The following is a 19,433-nucleotide window of genomic DNA, read 5'->3' as shown; positions in this document are numbered from 1 at the left end:
ATGTCCTTTCTGACCGGACATCGTCGACATCCGCCCCTTTTCTTGTTTCCAGCTGTAAGTTACAGCCACCGGCATTGTTTCTGTTCCTTAAGTCCGAAGTGGACTTTAGATAGTTACATCCGTCCGATTGTTACTTCCAGATGTACTTCTAAGAGTTGTTTCCGTCTTTTCAACCAATATCGAAGAAATCAATAAATTGATAGTAAAATCAAGTGTCCCCATGTTTGCTACAGGTAATTGCGAGTGAGACGAGGCCTATCCAAATGAACGAAGGTTTTTAAAGGCTGCTTCATCAGTTCCTACAGGTTTCGGAACGTCGAAGACTCTCATCTATAGGGTGTTTCGTACTTTCTGTACTTCGGATAACCCGCAAATAGACCCGTGCTTTGACTAGCAGCTTGGGCTTGCTCTAATCCTCATATTATGTTCCCATTTTGATTATATTATATATAAAAATGTTAAAAATGCGTTTATTTAGGTACTAGTAGATTATATCCGCGATATCTCCCCCTAACAAAAGAAAGGACTGTCCTCAGTCCATATTATCCTTGTCCGGAGTCAATCCGCAATGTCTACGACCTGTTTCGCAATGTTCTTTGGTTGATTAGACCTCCTCGAAGTCCAAAATTTCTTTCCCGAGGACTCTAAGTCCCCACATCAATCGGTTCCTTCATATATCTCGCTTAGAAGCGTTATCGATATCAAATTGAATTGATTATGCACTAGCGAGTTAGCCATCAACTCGTTTTCGAGATCTGTAGCTAAGGTTTCCTTATTTAGAACTTTCCCACTCCACTACTTCCGCGAGAGGTATGTTCAAAATATTTCTAAGTCAATTCGGGGTTTGCCGATCGCCCCTTTTATATTTTCAAGGTTCAAGGGTTCGTTTTTCAACTTTCCTTCCTCCCTTATTCTACCATGTCTTCCTCTTCGTCGCTTTCGGGCCTTTCGCCAGCGGCTCTCAGCGATCTTTCGTCCTTCAATGAGGCCATGTTCACAATACACCGCACATTCGGCGACGCAATCACGTTCCCTCCCTCTGAAGAACTTTCACGCGACGGACTCCTCCTCTGTGCTCTCAAGCATTGCGGAACAGAGCTGGTACGTGTTAATTCCCTTTCTCTTCCTTTCTGTTTCATTTCTGACGCGTTTCGCACTCTAGGATCGCTTGGCTTTCGAATTCCGCAAGTTTTCGTTTCATCGAAGCTTCCCTCCTGCAGTGGGATCGATCCTTTCTGCTGCCTCAAGGATAGCGAATTCTCAACGTTACGAAGCTTTCTGGGTGCTTTCTGCTGATGAACTCGCCACTTGGGCGACATATAACCTTGTGCGTTCCATATTTCCTTTCTTTTGTCTTCGATACTAACTGTCTTCCGTAGCCTCAACATAACTTTAAGGCTGCGCCTTCCGTCAACTTTCTATACGACGTTCTTCCCGATCTTGAACTTCGCCCTTACTCTCCCTGGCATCCCGGATACCGAATGGTCCGCATGATGTCTTCAAAACGACGCCGGTCTGAAGAGAACGACAAGAAGGCCTCTTCCTCTGAAGTCGAAATCGTCGACGATCCCCCGGCGAAACGTCTCAAACAGACCGCTATGCGCAAGGTAAGCCGTCATTTCCGCTCTTAGACTTCTTCTAACCATTCTATAGCCAACGTCGAAGAGATCCAAGGCAGTAGTCTCTTCTGAGGAAGAGGAAGACGAAATCGAGTCCGAAGAGGACCTGAAACCTTCTCCTTCCCCAGAAGTAAGTTCACTTAATATTTTCCTTCTTTCTCAAGGCTAAACAATATCTTCGTAGCCGCTTACCAGACTGTCAAAGAAAGATCCCCCTCCGCCTTCGAAAAAGCAACTGGAGGTGGTCATATCCCAACGTCCGCTCCCTAAGCCTTTGCCTAAGCCGGCACGTTCTCTGGTAAGTCTCTTATTCTTTTCTGTTTCTCACTATTCTAATAATTGGAATAGATTCCGCCCTCCGATTTGTCGAAAATCAAGAAGGTCGAGATCCCTCCAGTAGCTAGTTCGTCGACTTTGTCCTCCGGCCCTCGCACTACGCGCAGTTCAACCGGTACCCTCCTGAAGGTCAAGCAAGAACCTTCGAAGACACCTGCAGCTGGTAAGGTCCCCGAGGTTCGAAAGGATAAGGGGAAAGGCAAGGCTAGGCCTAAATCGCCATCTCCCTACGTTCCGAAGCCTTCGAAATGGTTTTCCAATCGCCGATTTGACATCGTAAGTCTCCGTTTTATACTCATTACTTCTTTTCTTTTCTAAGTCATTACTTTTTCAGCATTCGCAAACCCAAAAGCATCCGCAAGGTCTCGACGCCGATAGTAAGTTATCTTTCCAGTTTCTAACATTTTCTTGTTTCTAATTCCTATCTTAGATGTCCCGCTCCGCTTCAACGTTCCTGAGGCAGACGCTTTTTCGCTTCGAGATGTTCTCGAGAGCGGCCGGACTCTTTCTTCAGTAAGTTCTAACCGTCACTCTCTTTTTCCTAAGCTGATCCAACTTGAGCAGGAATTAATGCTTCCATGCTTCTCCTGCGCCTCCGCAAAAGTCAAGTGCGAGCGCTCTACAACAAAAAGCGAGAAGTGTGATCGATGCAAGGTGTCTCGGTTCCCGTGCAGTTGGATTCTGCCGAAGTCGGAGTCCTGGTCTAGGATGGACATCATCCGGGACTGGGCGAGTTCGACCCCCAGCAGTAAGTCCTTGTTTTCCATTCTATTCTTTTGACTAACGTATCTTTCTAGACTTCCATTCGCGTCTAGGCGAGCTCTTGCAGCTCTTGAAGATATATGACCAGCTCAATGAACAAGCGCGGTCTCTTCAAGATTCGATTTCCTCCCTTCGTGCCAACATCGTCGACAAGGCTCACGAGGTCCAAGATGTCGCCATCAACCCGAAGGTAGTTCTCGAATATCTTCAACTGCACCCGGACGGTCTGGCGCTCTCTTCGGAGACAATCCGTGGGCTTAGTGCCCTTTTTGATTGGCCGTTGGAAGATGGAGAGGCAGAGGGGTTCACGGAGGTCAAGGTGGATGGGTCTTCGACGACCTTTCTCAACCCGACAACCGGCGAGTCCTTCTCTGTCGCTCTTGGTTCGACCAGTGCCGCTCAAGTACGTTTTCTTTATATTTCTATCCATTTTCCTTTTTATTTTCCTTTCTAAATACTCCTTTCCTTTCAGCAGAACGCTCCGGAACCAGTTCACGATGACAGCGCGTCAGCTCGGGAAGTTGAGGAATCCGTGGTTCAACAGCCGGGTCAAACGGTTGTCGAGGGGAAAGAGCGTTTCGATGGAGGCACCATCGCCTGGGGATGTTGCCCCATCTTCCGATCCTCTTGGACGTTCACCTAAGTGTAAGTCCAGCTCATATCCTAGATATCTTCGACCTCACTAACTATTCCTGTTAGAGACCTTCGCCGATATCTTGTAATGGACTATTGCTTGGACTTGCGGTTCTCGAGACATTGGTCTCGGGACCTATTCTTTTCTTATTTCTTGTAATGCTTCTATCTGTTCAGTAGTATACATACTACTTTAAAAAATGTATTTCTATATCTTTGCTACTGTGTAGCATAAAAATACACTCTGTATTTTTCCTTCTATTACTGTGTGATAAAGGAATTAAGAGTCTTCGAAGACTTTTGACTTAGACAGAGTGCCTTCGTTAGCCCCTGTCTAGTGACTTCAACGATATCGAAGAGACCCCTAAGTCCTACTTTCCCTTATTCTTTTCTATATTCCCTTCTATCCTGACAAACATGAAGCTAGCCATTGAAGTGCTGTATGAGTTATTGGTTTCTAGTAAGTCCATTCTAATGTCTTCGATACGCAATCTCGAATCTAGACATCGAATAGAGGCATACCCTAGGAACTTTGTTCCTTATGTAGGGCTTTCCTACTACATTGCTGGAGACCAGATCGTTCTTTGTACGCCTCTTTCGACTAAACGAGAAGCTGAACTAGCCATCCAACTCCAATTCATGGTTTCCCTACGTCATTCTGATGGACCTTACTTCAAGTTTGTCCTCACGTTCGATCCAGCACAGAGACCTTTTATCACGGGTCCCCTCTGCTATCACATTTTTCCTACGGCTGCACGCTCATTCTTTCATCGACTTGCGAACGCTATGGCTCGAGTCGGATTCCTGAAGCTCGAAATTGCCTCAATTCCAGGCGCTGTCGAAGCTTGGTGCATCGCCGTTTTCTATTCTTTCTTCATAGTATCGGATTCCATCCAATATGTTCCTCCACAAGCCTACTATGGTTTCTTTGACTTTGAACTCAACACTGCTAGGTACATATCCGCGGATTTACTGTAGCCTAAATCTTCGAAGTCGAGTTCCGATCAAATTTCCTTATTGAGACATGATCTACATTTCCTACGCCACGCTGTCCGTAGTATAGATCTTGTTTTCAATGTGCTTTTTCTATTTTCTTTTACTAAGACCCCATCTTCGACATTGAAACCATATGTGTCTCGATGGCATCTCGATCATCCTCATGGTTTTCCTTATGGTTCTCTTGTTTCTTAGAGTGTAGGGTTTATTCGGAAGATCGAATTTCCGGCAATTCTGGGCTGTTGCACCAACATCGACGATCCATTCTTAGCCGTTGCTTAGTTGCAAAACGCAAAATTCTGTTCGAATTTCAAGTCCTCTCCCCCTGACAAAAGAACTGTCAACTCCGTTGACTATACCTTTCGGTATAAAAGCTTCAGTGAGGCCATTCCTATCCTCACCCAATTTTCCGTTCTTTTTACTTCTACACTCTCAACTCGTACCGTCTTCGATATGTCTACTGCCAGCAAAGTCCCTGCCTGGAACGGTCGTGACCACTTCCTTAAGCACAACGATGCTTTCATCAAACATATGGAAGCCATGCTCGCCAGCAATATGAGCGTGCTCGCCGATGAAGGCGCTCGCGCTATTGCCAACCGTCTAGTACGTTGTTTTATTTGATTCCTTTCTTCTTCGACTAACTTCCGTAGTCTGTTTCCATGTCTATCTACCACATCGCGAAAGATACCTAGGCCTTTAATTTCATCAAGAAATGTGTCGAGCTTCTCGAGAAGCTCCAGAAGGTCCCCGGCGTGTCTGAGGTTCCCAGCTACTGCAGTCATCTCGCTTTCGTTCACGAGGTGCAGGCCATTCGTACCAAGCAAGAGGAAACCCTTCGTAACAAGGCCAAAGGCTCCAAGCGCTCTGCTGTACGCTTCCTATCTCAATGATGTCGAAGATATTCTTAAAAGTTTCTTTCCTTTAGAAATCTGCGGAGTTGGTCGGGTCCGACTCTGACGAAGATATGGAACTCGTCGCCGACACTTCCATTAAGCCAAAGGTACTTTCCAACTCTGTTTCTGTTTTTCCTTACTAAATTTCAGGAGATGGAGGGGCTCAAAGCCTCTATCCATTCCGTCCTCAAACAGAAAGAAGGCAAGTCCGCTGGTAAGGACGTTGCCAAGGGCAAGGGTGCCCGTGCTAATTCTGCCCTTAAGTTCAAGAAAGTCAGTTTCTTGAATTCTTCGATTTCTGTTACATTCTAATTATTCCTTTCAGAGTGGCCCTAACGGTACTTCCGCCATGGCTTTGTCCAGGGCCAAGAAGGCTCGCTTGCCAACTCCAATCGTTGACACCGCTGAAGAAACACCCGGTATCTTCTCTTATTCCTTTCTTACTTCGTACTGTCCTGACACATCGAAGAGGAACTCCGCCTTCGTCAGGAAGGCCACGAACGTATTCTTCACATTGCAGGGCTGCTGCCCTTTGCCAACCTTTCCAAATACGATCCGGAGCATCTTCTTTCTGTTGCCAACTTCTTGCGCACTGAGGCGGTTACTCTTCAGCATACCATCCTTTACGCTCACAACCAGTACAAGTTCACTATTTCTCAGCTCGACGAAATTAATCGTGTCCGCCTTGCTAAATTAGGTATCGACGATTCTATGGACACCGAATCCATCGAGGAGGCCATCAAGGACGTCTCTGTCCAAGGCGAGACCTCGAAGACTGGCTACGTCTCCGCCTAATTTACCAGTTTTCTGTTTTCCTTTTCTAAGTAAAATATATAACCCATACACTTCGCTTGGACTTATACTGTACTTGTCGTCTGTAGCGCTGTTGCGCAAATGTGATTGATTTGAAGTTGAGTTTAGTCTTCGACATCGCTTTCTTCAACTTCTTCGAAGTTGTGTCTGATGTCTGCTTCCTCTTCGCTAAGTCGCAAGTTAGGAATTCGGTCGAAGATATAGTCTTTGTCCGGACCATACTCAACTTCTTCATCTTCTTCTACTAATTTATCTAACTTTTCTTTAGACAAATGTATAAGTTTTTCTATTTCCGAAGGTAACTCGATCGGAGTATATCTTGCCACATGAGGCAGAACTCTGAAAGCAGCATACTTTCCTCTCATAAGAGTCCCATCCATTTCTGCTAAGATATACGAACCTCCTTTTGTCCTTCTAATTACTATACAAGGACCCAAGTATCGAGGAAACATCTTTCTATCTAAGTTCTTTTCAATCTGAGTATTTCGAACTTGGACCAATGTACCCGGTTTAAAGTCATACGGCTTTATAGTGTGCATATAGTCTTGTTCAAATTTTCTTAGATTCCTTCTTTTATTTTCGGATACCCTTTGCACCATATCTAATACATGTGTACGATGTTTTGCTAGGGCTTGAGCACGAAATCCAATAAGTTCTTCCCTGGTCCAAACCCGTTCAGGTGTTTTTACTAACCAAGTAGATTCTACCAGATCTAGAGGCAAAATAGGTTCTGCCCCCAAAACAAAGAAGTAGGGTGAACACCCTAGACTCTTCCTAGTTGTAATTCTGTCTGCCCACAAGATATGTTTCAAGAAATAAAACCAGTGGTGTAAATTCCCACTGGTGGCTTTTGCCAACACTTGTCTTATATCAAAGTGTGCTCTTTCTATCTTTCCATTGGCCTGAGAATTATATGGTGAGATACGAATACCTCTAACTCCATATTTGTCTCTTAACCATTTAGTCAAGGCTAACATCTGAGGAGCATTATCTGTTACGATCTCTTCAGGTGTTCCCCATCTACATAAGATGTCATCAAAGAACCATTCCGCAAGTTGCCTTGCATTCTCATTGGCGATACCTCTTGCTTCAGACCAATTAGACAACGCGCATCTTCCATGCACAATGTTCTTGCATCCTCTACTAGCAGGTGTCATTTTAATAACATCAATATGTATTTTCTGAAATAGAGAAGGAGTATGGGTAAGAACTGGCGGAATTCTAAGTAACTCCAATTTCCGTTCTTGACAAGGCTTGCAAGACTTGACAAACCAATCCACATCTTCCTCTAAGTGAGGCCACCAAAATCGCTTCTCAATAAGAGCTTTGGTAGCAAACATTCCTTTATGCCCTAAGTTGTCATGCGATGCAACTAGCATCCACATTCGCTTTTCCTTAGGTACAAATAATCTATGATGGCTAGAACCATCCAAAGACTTTCTGTATAATCTTCCTTCATTGTCTACAAAGAACTTAGCAGCCCTTCGTATAAATTTACTCTTCTCTGATGCGGTCATTAATTTCAAGACATCTGAGTCTGAGTTGACCAACCAGTCAATAATCTTTGGAATTTCTTCATCTTGATCAATTGCTTCTTGACTTCGATGAATTTCATCATATGGATGGTCCCTTGACCATTCCAAGTCTATTTCTGATGGGATAACTACCACTTCTTTTAGTGAATAGCTTCTAGCCCAACTTTCTTTCTTATAATGAAAGGACTCAAAATAATAAGCCCAAAGTCTTTCTTCATCTCTGACTTCTTGCAATTCTTCCTCAAAATCCACTACATTTGTAGCTAACTCTGTGAAGTCTACAACTTCATTAAAATATCCTGACCTAGGATCTATATGATCCTTGAAGGTCTCAAATTCTAATGGTTCTTCAGTCTGGTTTTCACCCATCCTGAATTTTACCGGTTTTCCATCATCATCCTCTAGAAATTCTTCCCAACCTTCTGGTCTCTCAGTTGACTTGCCACCTGGTGGCGGTCTTGATAAACCATCTGGCCCATGTACCAATCCCTTGATATGGACTAAGGTAAATCTCCAGAGTCTAATTTCTTCTATCCAACGGTTGATACTGGCATTTGGCGCGCTACTAGGATTGTCTAACATTCCTTTGATGTAGCTAGCATCGGTTTCAACTGTTAAGTTTCTGCATCCATAGGTCTGATATTTGGTAGCTCTTAGAGCCATCATCAAACCATTTAATTCTCTTTTCGGTTGAGAAAACCTTGCTTCTCTTTCATTAAGGGTAATGGAACCAAAGTAGTTGAAGAACTTCCTGCGAGGATTTTCTGGATCTTCTTGATATAAGTAGAATCCAACCGCTTGCCATGAAGTATCTACCGCTAACGTAATTCCATTAGGATTTTCATAGTCAATGGGTTTGAGTGCTGGCGCATTTTGAATAGCTTCTTGAACTGTTCTCACAGCCTTCATTTCCGCTTCCCCAATGACAAAAGGTACGTTCGCTGCAGTCAACTTAGTCAACGGACGTGTAATTTTCGCATAATCCTTAATGAACATTCGCATTTGTCCTGCTGTGCCCAAGAAAGATTTTATATGCGTTCTGTTTTCAAAGTTTGCAGGGTCCCATGATAGGATGACTTCCGCCAACTTTTCTACTGGCTTTTCTCCTTCATAGGACACTCTGTGTCCTACTACTAACCCTTCTGATACACACAAGTATGCTTTAGGACCCGAAAATGTTCCACCAACATACTTCATGCGCTGAACTATCCGATTTACGTTCTGGAAATGTTCCCAAACAAATCTTCTAATTCCTTTATTTTCTGGTATGGTTTCAAATGACCCATCTGGTGTTTCGTATCTAGAGGCCGGTCCTCTGATAGGAACATCATCAATATATGGTCTTGTGACATGTGGCATTTCTTCTCTAAAGATGTATGATACATCTTCATGAAATAATGGAACAGAGTTTGTCCAACCCATTGGTAGTTTAACCAAACGATAAGGACCAAATGGAGTCTGGAACGTAGTATAGTCCCTTGACTTTTCATCTATCAGTCTTTCATCGTAACCAACCCAGATGTCCAACATGCCTAAACATGCTCTTCCAGAAAAGCTAGAAGCTATCTCTGCTGTTCCTGGTGGAATTCCTGAGTGTTGGATCGTAACTCTATTCAAAGCTTCTAAGCTATGAACTAAGCGCAGACTCTTTCCATCTTTCTTCAAAACCATAAACCATCTAGACCGATAAGACGAAGTAGTGGGTTCGTAAACACCAGCTGCTATCTTATCTTTCAGGATCTTGCATACTTCTTCATAAATCCCGGGTGGAATAGGAATATTCTTTTCCACCCATGGAGTATGTGGTAGTACTGGAAATTTGATTGGAGGGAAGAAGTCTGTCCTGAAGTTTCCTCCTTCTTCTGCACACCAAGCAAATCATTTTTCCTGTACTGTCATGAAATGATGCAACAATTTCCTTTCTTCTGGCCACAAGAAATCTTCGGAGTGATTCTTGTCAATGACCTCTTTCCTTTCTAAAGTATATCTTTCTCCAGGCGAATATTCAGGTGGATTAGGAGATAGTTCTGGAAGTTCCGCTAGTGGATCTCCAGTAATATTCCTTTGTACCCTAAATTCTTCTGGCATTGGTGCAAGTTGCGGTCTAACCTTCAAGTGCACTGGTTTATACTTCCCAAATACAGAGGCTGGCTCTAAACTTGTTAGATTCTCAGGGTTTCCGTAAGGAGTTTCTGAGTTATCATTGATAAGTGGGTTCTCTCCACTTAATCCTTTTTCTATTTCTTCTATTCTAGCGCTAGAGGCTAACAAGGCTGTGACTTCTTCGAAATCAGATTTACTAGCTAAGACAAACGCTTCTGCTAATTCTACTGACTCAAAGTTATTCTTTTCTGGTAATTTATACCCTTCTATCTCAATTTTATTATCCTCAAAAATAAAACTCAATGCAACCTCTCCTTGATCATCTAGCAATTCCTCAAGGCTCATTGAAAATTTTCTATTTCTGAATTTTCCTCTCTTTTTAATTCATCTTCTCTTTCTTTTCTAGCCTGTCTGGCTCTAGCATTTTCTCTTCTAAGGATTGGCTTCTTTGTTTTGTGGCGAATCTTAATTCCCTCACCTCTAGGGTAAGTTGGTATAGTACACTTTACTCTAGTATTAGGGCAAGTGATTACTATGAGTTGATCACCATCTGGGAAATTCTGCACCTCTGAGTTTGTCAAAACGTCGAAAGGTCTTCCCAACAAAATCTGATAAGGAGCATCTTCGACAACATGAAGTTGTAAAAAGACTTCTACTTCACCAAATGTGAAAGGTACATTCCTTGCTAATCCTTTAGTCCTTTGTAGTTGACCATTTGCAGATTGCATAACCACATTTGTGTCTGGATCCCAAATCATTCCAAGTCCAATAGCTACAACCATATCTACTGCAACTATCTGAGATCCACTATCTATGATAGTTTCTACTCTTTCTTTGGACCCATTGACTTCTGGATAAATACATCGAAGACCATCCATTACATTAGCAACTATAAAAACATTACGCTGCTGTTCCATAGGAAGGTCTCTGATATACTGTTCCACCGGATCTTTCTGAACTATTGAACCAGCTTCAAGCTGTCCTCTAGCTTCTTCCAAAACTTCAAATGTTTGGTCAACTTCGAGTTCATCGAGATCGACGAACTCACTTTCCGTTCCAAAGTTAGAAAATTGCTTTACTAACTTTTCATCTATTTCTGCTTCGAAAAAGGACTTCGCATCCCTTCTAGGCAGTCTCCGATTTCTAAGTTTCCTTAACAAGGCTTTCTGTAATTCCGGCGAAGCTTTTATAGCATGCGACATCGAAATCTCAACTTCCTGTCTCAGAATTTTGTCCGCAATCTCTTCAACCACTTTCTGCTTTACGACTTTCCAATCGTCATCATTCAAAGAAAGTTTCTCCGACTTAGGCCTAATAGCCCTTCTAATGTCTTCGACTTTCTCTGAAATGTTCCGGCTTCCTTGACCTTTGTTTCCCTGGTCTTCTTCTGGTTTCCTGGGTAAAGCAAAATCCCTTGGTTGAAATATCCTCTCAATCGGTTCTACCCGATCAAAGTGTCTCTCTTGAGGATCTTCCTTCTCTGAAGTTTGTTCCTCGCTAGTTTCCTTTCTTTTGACTTCTTCGAAGTCGGCGCATTATCATTTTCTTCATTTTCTTTTCTCAACTGTGGAACTACGTACTTGGATCTATCAAAGTTTTTCGGCGGCGAAATCACAACTTCTGGCTTCAATCTTCGAGGTTCCTCAAGGGTCTTTTCCTGGGCCTTATCCCTTTTACTGCCCTGCCCTTTCCTTGGAACTTCTAGTTTTTTGAGCCATTGAGTTTCTTCATCAGAACCGATAATACTTTCGATTCATCTGAGTCACCCATTTCTTTGATAGTTTCTTCCAGCGCAAACTGGAAGTTCGAGACCGGCGTTGGCTCTTCTTCGACTTCAAACATTAAGCTCTGCGCCATCACCGAAGTCTTAGCCGTCCATCCTTTCTCTTTGGCAATTGCCCAAATCCTTTCCGCACGAGTTGGTCCTGGTTCCCCGAATCTCACAAACGGAACCCGGTCCCCGTTCTTCAACTCGAACTTTCCATCAGCATTCCTTCTCAAAATTCCTTTCGCCAATAAATCTGCTTGTTCCGGACAGTCCCTCACGGTATGTCCTTCCTTATTGCAGAACCAACACTGCATATCCTCGACCCAGTTAGACTTTGACGAAGACTCATTTCCATTGCGCGTTCTATCGCCAGGACATTGGTATTGGTTTCCGTTATTCTGAGTCCCATTTCCGGTGCTCACTTTCATTGTTCTCATCAATTCAAGGAGTAATCGGTTATTATTTTCCGTTGCCTTATTCTGTTCTGAGACTTGCTGTCCCAATTCTCGGAGTTTCACATTATATGTGTCCATTGAAGACGAAACTTTCTGTTCCCATTCGTCTTTGAATTTCTTTTCCCTAGTTTCCGGGACCGGTGGTCTCAAAAACTGATCTTCAGACTGTCTTACACCATGAAGCATCGTATACCCTGCAGGCGTTAACCCCGCATAGGTATCTCTACCTGATTGTCCTACTTCTGGTAAATATGCACCTTGTATCATTGTAACAGACATGTTGATAGCCGCTTCCTGAACATCTTCGATCATCCACGGATCCTGACATTTCTTTAGCTTTTCAGCGATGTCCATGTCCTTACTGGACTCTGCCATGGCTTTGGCAAACAGATGTTTCCGTAACTCCTCCGCAAAGCGGGGCTCCAAGGTGTTGATATAATACCGGACTAGGTCCACATTTGTAATCAACGGCGGATTCACATTTTTCAACTTCTTCGATTCTAAGTTGAATTCACGATTAAACGCAGCTAACTTCGAGGTATGTCCAATCGGTATATACTTCGCTTTCTCGCAAATGGCAAGTAGACGCTCACGAGAGCCAATCTTCCTGTCCTGCGCTTCCGGGAATTCCTTAAGTAACTCTTCTCGGAATTTTTCCCAATCATAACCTCGAGATGACGGTACAACCTCCGCTAATAGCTCTCTGGTTGCTATGTCCATCTGGGTCATAGTAAAATTGATCCGTGCTTCACCATTCTCTATGTTATGGAACCGGAAATAATCCTCTAAGGCTGTAAGCCAACCTTCGAAATGTTCCGGGTGATCTTTACTAAAGACCTGAAGTCGCAACTTGTATTTGTCCCCTTTCAGGACATCTCTCGCTTCTTTGGAGAGCTCCATCCAGGAGTTCTTTGGTGGGCGATCCGACATTTCTGTCGGCGCCATCGATTCATTTCTATTCGACATTCTAAATTCTGATTCTACGTCTGACAACAAACTCGATAAAGATGATTCACGTGAGGAAGATGGTAATGGTACTAGACTAGCAGTACTAATGCCTTCTTCGACGGTAAAATACCCTCTTTTCGTCGGCGACTCAGCTAAAGATTGATTTATTCTTAACCGGGCTGCTTCCGAATCTCTTATTTGTTCTGTATTCCTTTTTCTCAGTTCCTCAAGCTTCTTCTGAATATTTGAGAGACTGTGATCAAACAATTGTGACTGTCCTGCAACAGTCGAAGTCAAAGTTGTCCTTTTCTTAGAAGTCTCTAACGCTTTTCCTTTATTCGCAACTGGTGGGTCGCTTTTAGGAGCAATTTTGACAGATTCTTCCGTAAAGTTCAACGGGTATAGGGTAACTTCTCGAAGCGAACTTCTTCGAAGTCGAGATGTACAATGTAAATGAAGTCTTTTCTTAGTGATACCACCCCCTGCGGTGGTCACCAATGATAACGGCACTAAAAAACTACTACTAGGTGCAGCAAAACACACTCCAAGCATGAAGTGCGCAAAACCAAACCCAACACTAGCAATTAGCGTAGTTGATTTGTGGAGGTCGGTATCAATGGACGCTCTCAGCAAGGTTCACTGAGAACTCTAAGATAAGACTTCAAGGGTGGGGCTTTATATGGTTCAAAACAAATTTCAAATTCTGTGTTCACAAGTCAAAATGACAAAGGCTTTCTACGAAGTTCACTACTTCGAGGAGGTGTTCAATTCTTTCTAAGTTCAAATAGAACTATCAAATTCAATTCAAATTCGAGTCAAAGCGACTCTACAAGTTCAAAGTTTCCAAGTACCAAAGTGGCAACAAATTCAAATCAAATTCAAAGTTCAAATCCAATCTTTTCCAAATACAAACACCAACTTCGAAGAAGTGGGGCAAAGTATGAGCCAGAGTCCCCTAGTGAAAGCACTTAGGCTTCTGTCGTAGGTTACTGGGGAAAATACTGCTGCTACCATCCTCCCTTATATACGCCTTTTCGAATAAATAATAATCAAACGTCGAAGATATGGTAAAAAGTCGAAAATATAGAGAAATCCCTTTCAGAGATACCAAAGTACCCTTAATCAGGTATAGTACATGTCAATTAGATATAAAACTGTCCAGAATATAGTATTCCTTATTCCTTTTCCTCATATTTTCTTTATTCCTGTTCCGAGTCGGATATCTTTGACATTTGCATGTGGATACATCCTGACCCCTTTTTGTTTCCAAGGCGAGTCCCCATGTGCTCCCTTGTTCTCTCTTGTTCTATCCGATCTGGAATAGTCCAAAACTGCTCGATCTACATTCCAGGGATCGTTCCTATGGTTCTTTCCTGGTAGAATGTCCTTTCTGACCGGACATCGTCGACATCCGCCCCTTTTCTTGTTTCCAGCTGTAAGTTACAGCCACCGGCATTGTTTCTGTTCCTTAAGTCCGAAGTGGACTTTAGATAGTTACATCCGTCCGATTGTTACTTCCAGATGTACTTCTAAGAGTTGTTTCCGTCTTTTCAACCAATATCGAAGAAATCAATAAATTGATAGTAAAATCAAGTGTCCCCATGTTTGCTACAGGTAATTGCGAGTGAGACGAGGCCTATCCAAATAAACGAAGGTTTTTAAAGGCTGCTTCATCAGTTCCTACAGGTTTCAGAACGTCAAAGACTCTCATCTATAGGGTGTTTCGTACTTTCTGTACTTCGGATAACCCGCAAATAGACCCGTGCTTTGACTAGCAGCTTGGGCTTGCTCTAATCCTCATATTATGTTCCCATTTTGATTATATTATATATAAAAATGTTAAAAATGCGTTTATTTAGGTACTAGTAGATTATATCCGCGATAGCGGTTCAGGGGGTGCGTGGTGGGGGTGTTGGTGGTCATTGTCTGGTGTATGTGTTTTAACTTTATATGCAAAAATGCGACAGAGATGCCGTTGATATTCTAGCAACTTTAAGGCTGAGGTCCAAAATTTAGAGTTGGGAGATGAATTAACAAAGATAAAACACACCAGTGTCAAGCTCTTTTTTATTTCCAACCCTGTCAAGTCCCAAGCTGACATGTACTGTTGCTCAAATCTGTCCCAATCAACATTAAAATAGCTTCGGCCACTCTCCTTGCTCTCCTCATCAAAGTCCGACTAATCATTGTTATCATCTGGCTCAGTTCCACCATCTTCCTTGTCTGAAAAAACCAATAAAGAGTCGCCCAACATCCCCTGCAATAACTCATGGGTGTTGGCAGGAAGCTCACTGCTCCGTTCAGGTGCAGGATCAAACACAACATCATCCTCGGGGATGTCAATTTCAGGACCATGAATAAGTTCAGATGGTTCTGGAATGTCCATAGCCTCGTCATCTTCACTACTGCTGTCGTCAATAGATGGGTATAAAGATTAATTTGTTGGTGCAGTGGGCTGTCATGTAGAATAGGGCACTGAGCTTGAGGTGAGTTGGCATAGATGAGCATGAGCCTCTTTAGGTGGTTCTATATGATTGCAGACTACACAGAATACTTTGTTATGAGGGGGCATGATTGTATTGAGTGGAATGTCAAAAACATGGAGAGTAGTGAGTAATGCTATGTGAGGGAACATCGTCAGACTCATCACAGAATAGCATAACAACCACAAATATAAATTTTGCCTCCTCTCCATTGCCAGTTTGCAGACACACAGCTGCCACCAATATCAGCATGGAAGGAAGTAACAAAGCAAAGACCACAAAAAGCACCAGATCCACAGGGACAGGAAACCTGACAGCCCAGAGAAAATTGTGTTGCTCTCAAGGTGACCAAAACACTACTCCCTCTACTCCTACTCCTTCCAATCCAACCTTGCCAATACAGGTTGCTGGTTGCGCTGTAGTGTTAAGGATGTGCGGAATGACTCGGAACTGAATGGAACAGAAAGGAGAAACAATAATATAAGAGACAAGATATGTACTGAAAGATATACTAGAGGAAGAGTGATCTAAGATGAAGAGTGGAAAGAAACAGAGTCGATTGGAGTGTGTCGGAGAGTGTTGAGGAGATTGAAGAAGACAATGAAGAGAATGACAGAGTCTTGACAGTAGCCAAAGCTAAATGGCTCCCTGAGCTGAGCTGCCTTAGACCAGGTCACTGGGAAACCAGAGTCGAGTTTAATTCCAAAGAATGTAACTACTAAGTCGTACATCTTATATAGGATAGAAATGTACAAGGTCCAAGATGGATCCAATAGTCGGATCTGCATCTGGACCGCCAACTCCCAAGCCAATGAACTAGGCTTAATGGGAAGTACGGAGATTAAGGTAAGTGGTGCCCGCCATCTGGTTTTGACACCACTGGGCGAAGATTAGTGGAAGACTCCGATCCCGAGGAACCATCCACGTACCCAATGAATCTGTTTGCTGCACCCGCAAACTGTGGACAACGGCTAATCCATCCTCCATCACCGATCATTAACACTCCAAATTTCCATGATCCACCACCTGAAGAGCTTGTACTAGAAACCCCAATCCCTTCACCATCGTCTCTATTCAGAGACATCACCAATACTGAACGAAGGTCGCCTGGATTCATGCGGACAATGAATCGACCTCGTATACCACTTCCTAAAGATGTAGAAGCAGACCGCAGAGCTCGACTACGAGCTATGCAAACTCGTCACACTTCATCAACCACCCAGCCATATCCAACCCCTGCCACTGGTCCTCATTCCAGAGCACCAACACCAAGCCAATCTCCCGAACCTGCTAATAACGCTTTGTAACACCACTAAATATGGCTAGTAAACACACCTCAAGCACGAAGTGCGCAAACCAAAACCACACCAAGAAGAGTATACACAAGTGTAAGGGGTGGAGGTCGGTATTCTTAAGGCTTTAGTTTTCACTAAGAGGCACCAAGAAAGATAGAATATGAGGGGTCTTCGGTTTTATAGAAGTTTCAATCAAGGTTCTTTCACTACAAGAGTGACAATATGATTCACAAATCCCAAAATTCGATATCTGACTTTTCAACAAAGCTTTTACAAGTCTTCACCGAAGTTCGGTTCCAAGTTCAATATCCAAACTAGAGAATAGCAATCCAAATTCAATATAAGTCCAAATTGACTTCAATATCCAGAGTTCAATTCCAAGACAATATGCCAATACCAAATTCAATTGCAATAATCTAATCTATCCTTCCAAACACAGAACACCAACTTCAGTGAAGATTGGGGCAAAGGTCAAATCTTGAGCGAATCCTAGTAGGTGAACTGCGTCTCCTCTCGTAGGTTGCTGGGGAAAATCCCTCTTTCCTGCCCTCCTTATATACAATTTTTCTAGTAAATAATAGTAAAAGTCCAAAATGTGTGTGAAACTGGTAAATAATAATGAAATCCCTTTCAGTCGAACAGAAACTCGCTTAATCGGGTATAATACAAGAGTTTTATGTGCTGAAGTGCCAAATCAAATATTAAATTGAATATTTGTTCCTTGTTTCCTGGTTGTGATGTAGGGACTTGACTTCACCGAAGTACCCGACATATCCACATTCTCCTGTTTTTCCTAGGGAACGAGTCCCTGTTTCAGGTGTATCCATTCTTCCTGTTCCTGTTCTATTCCTTTTTGGAGAAGATCTAGCCTCGATCCTAGGCCCTGTCCCCAAGGTTTCTCTCTTGAAATCAAATAACACGTGCACTTCACTGAAGTCCGTGTTTCCTTGGTTTTCCGAGAAATTCCTATTCTTTCCATTTTCCGTTCGTGAGAATCGGATGTTCCTTCCTTTATCCTTGTTTGGATTTCTATATCCGAGAATTCCATATATCCGAGCAGTCCAACCAGACTTCGTTGAAGTTTCAATAAAGTGTATAATAAAATCCCTATGTTCGCTATGAGCATTCCAGGAGTAAGAGGAGGCCTTCCAATAAAAGAACGAAGGTTTTTAAACAGCTGCTTCCCAAAGTTCATACAGTTTTCTGAACTTCAGCGAAGTCTCTCATCTTTCCTAATTTTGTACATTTCGTATGGATAAAGTCTCTTGTAGAGGCTCATGCTTTAACTAGAAGTGCGGGCTCACTCTAGTCCTATTAATCCCATAATTTATAACTTATAAGTGTTAAAATTGTATAAATATGCATCTTTAAGGTCTTTTCCGATTTATATCACGATACCGCATTAAGAAGAACCCAGCGATATGATAACTTAAGCCAGTTTTTTCGCAATATGGCCCCTGGAGCACCCCAGGACGAGAGCGACGAAAGAAAACAACTGGACTTACCTGTGGAGACGCCAATAACACCCCCTAGATCAACCATGAGCGAAGCCTCGCCTATGAGTCACAACAGACAGGTCATCCCAGAAGCTACCGACCCTCGATCACCACCTCCAGCAAACTCTAGCCTTCCCTTCCCTGGGTATATGCGATTATATCCCCGAGGGTACGGCACTCGCAAAGACGTGGAAAGAGTACTGCTTGACAGAACAGAATTGATTGTGTTGAGAATGAACTGTCCTGTGTATAGACAAGATTTAATAATGTATCTTCATCTGTTTCAGCAGTCTATCCATGCAAAGCCTGAAGATCTCCCTCTGTACGATTTGGAGTATCTGTCAGATGAATCAAACTATTTTGAATTGTTAGCCTTTCTTCGATATGTCTGTAGGCCAGAGATTAGAGGCATGGTAAGCGATCTGTCTAATGGTGAATATCTTCAAAACTTACCTCCACCCTCGCCATATCAGCCATCAACGCGAGATTATGATGAAGAAGTTGTAGGAAATATGGGAAATACCGATGAACAGTTATCTGAAGAAGCAAGACATCAGAAATTGCTTGCCAGTATCAATCGACAAGAATACTTACGACGAATGACCCATCCTAGACCCAAGAACCCGGAACCTCCATCTATGGCCAAAGCTCATCTCTCTCCACCCCACCACCTGGAAACCAGCTCCAAACCCACCTTCTAGATCAAGTGAGACAAGAACGGTCTCTAGGAGAGAACCGTCAAAACAGAGAATCAAATGAATCAAATTCCCACATATCGAACCCGTCGCATGAAGCAAAGGTATCGGATTCCAAGGTTAGGCCCTCATCCCCTAGGTCCAGACGGCACATACCAGTTGTATATCTAACGGAGTCTGAGCTTGATGTTGAAGGGATACGCCCCAGTCCCAGACAAAACATCCACTTTGCAACGGATACCCCAGTGTATTGAAGTTACCCCAGCAGCCACTTCTTCACGGCGTCCGGGTAATCTTCGAGAAAGCAGGTATCGGTATACCCCGTTGCGTGTCATAAATGTTGCTTCTGGCGAAAGCAAATCTGAAGAAGAAAATCAAAATGAACAAATTAGAAAAAGGCAGGACACACCTCGGCCCAAAATAACTTCAATCTATCCTCCAAAAACCTCTAATAAGCTTGATGTCACGAATCGTTCACTTTCCAAGGCATGTTCAGCCTCAAGAAATACCTGGAAATTATTTTTTTAGGGCATCCCAAGCATTCCTGGCATCTGGTCATATTTACACAAAGTTTCCACTGTTCTAATCAGAGGTCTGATAGCT

At 43.0% G+C, this 19,433-nt stretch overlaps 2 protein-coding genes across 2 annotated transcripts; one reads left to right on the top strand and one right to left on the bottom strand.

Moving 5' to 3' along the window:
• Positions 1-15,040: 15,040 nt before the first annotated feature.
• E1B28_002907 (uncharacterized protein) lies at positions 15,041-15,247 on the bottom strand (the record flags this gene model as incomplete). Its single annotated transcript, XM_043159858.1, has 1 exon — positions 15,041-15,247. The coding sequence occupies one exon, from the start codon at positions 15,245-15,247 to the stop codon at positions 15,041-15,043; it is 207 nt and encodes a 68-aa protein (XP_043001812.1).
• Positions 15,248-18,089: 2,842 nt separating this feature from the next.
• On the top strand, positions 18,090-18,836 carry E1B28_002906 (uncharacterized protein; the record flags this gene model as incomplete). Its single annotated transcript, XM_043159857.1, has 1 exon — positions 18,090-18,836. The coding sequence occupies one exon, from the start codon at positions 18,090-18,092 to the stop codon at positions 18,834-18,836; it is 747 nt and encodes a 248-aa protein (XP_043001811.1).
• Positions 18,837-19,433: the final 597 nt, after the last annotated feature.

This window comes from Marasmius oreades, chromosome 11 (assembly GCF_018924745.1).
Source record: "Marasmius oreades isolate 03SP1 chromosome 11, whole genome shotgun sequence".
Lineage (NCBI taxonomy): Eukaryota > Fungi > Basidiomycota > Agaricomycetes > Agaricales > Marasmiaceae > Marasmius > Marasmius oreades.
The sequence above is the reverse complement of the archived record's forward strand: the minus strand, read 5'-3'. Positions and strand labels throughout refer to the sequence as shown.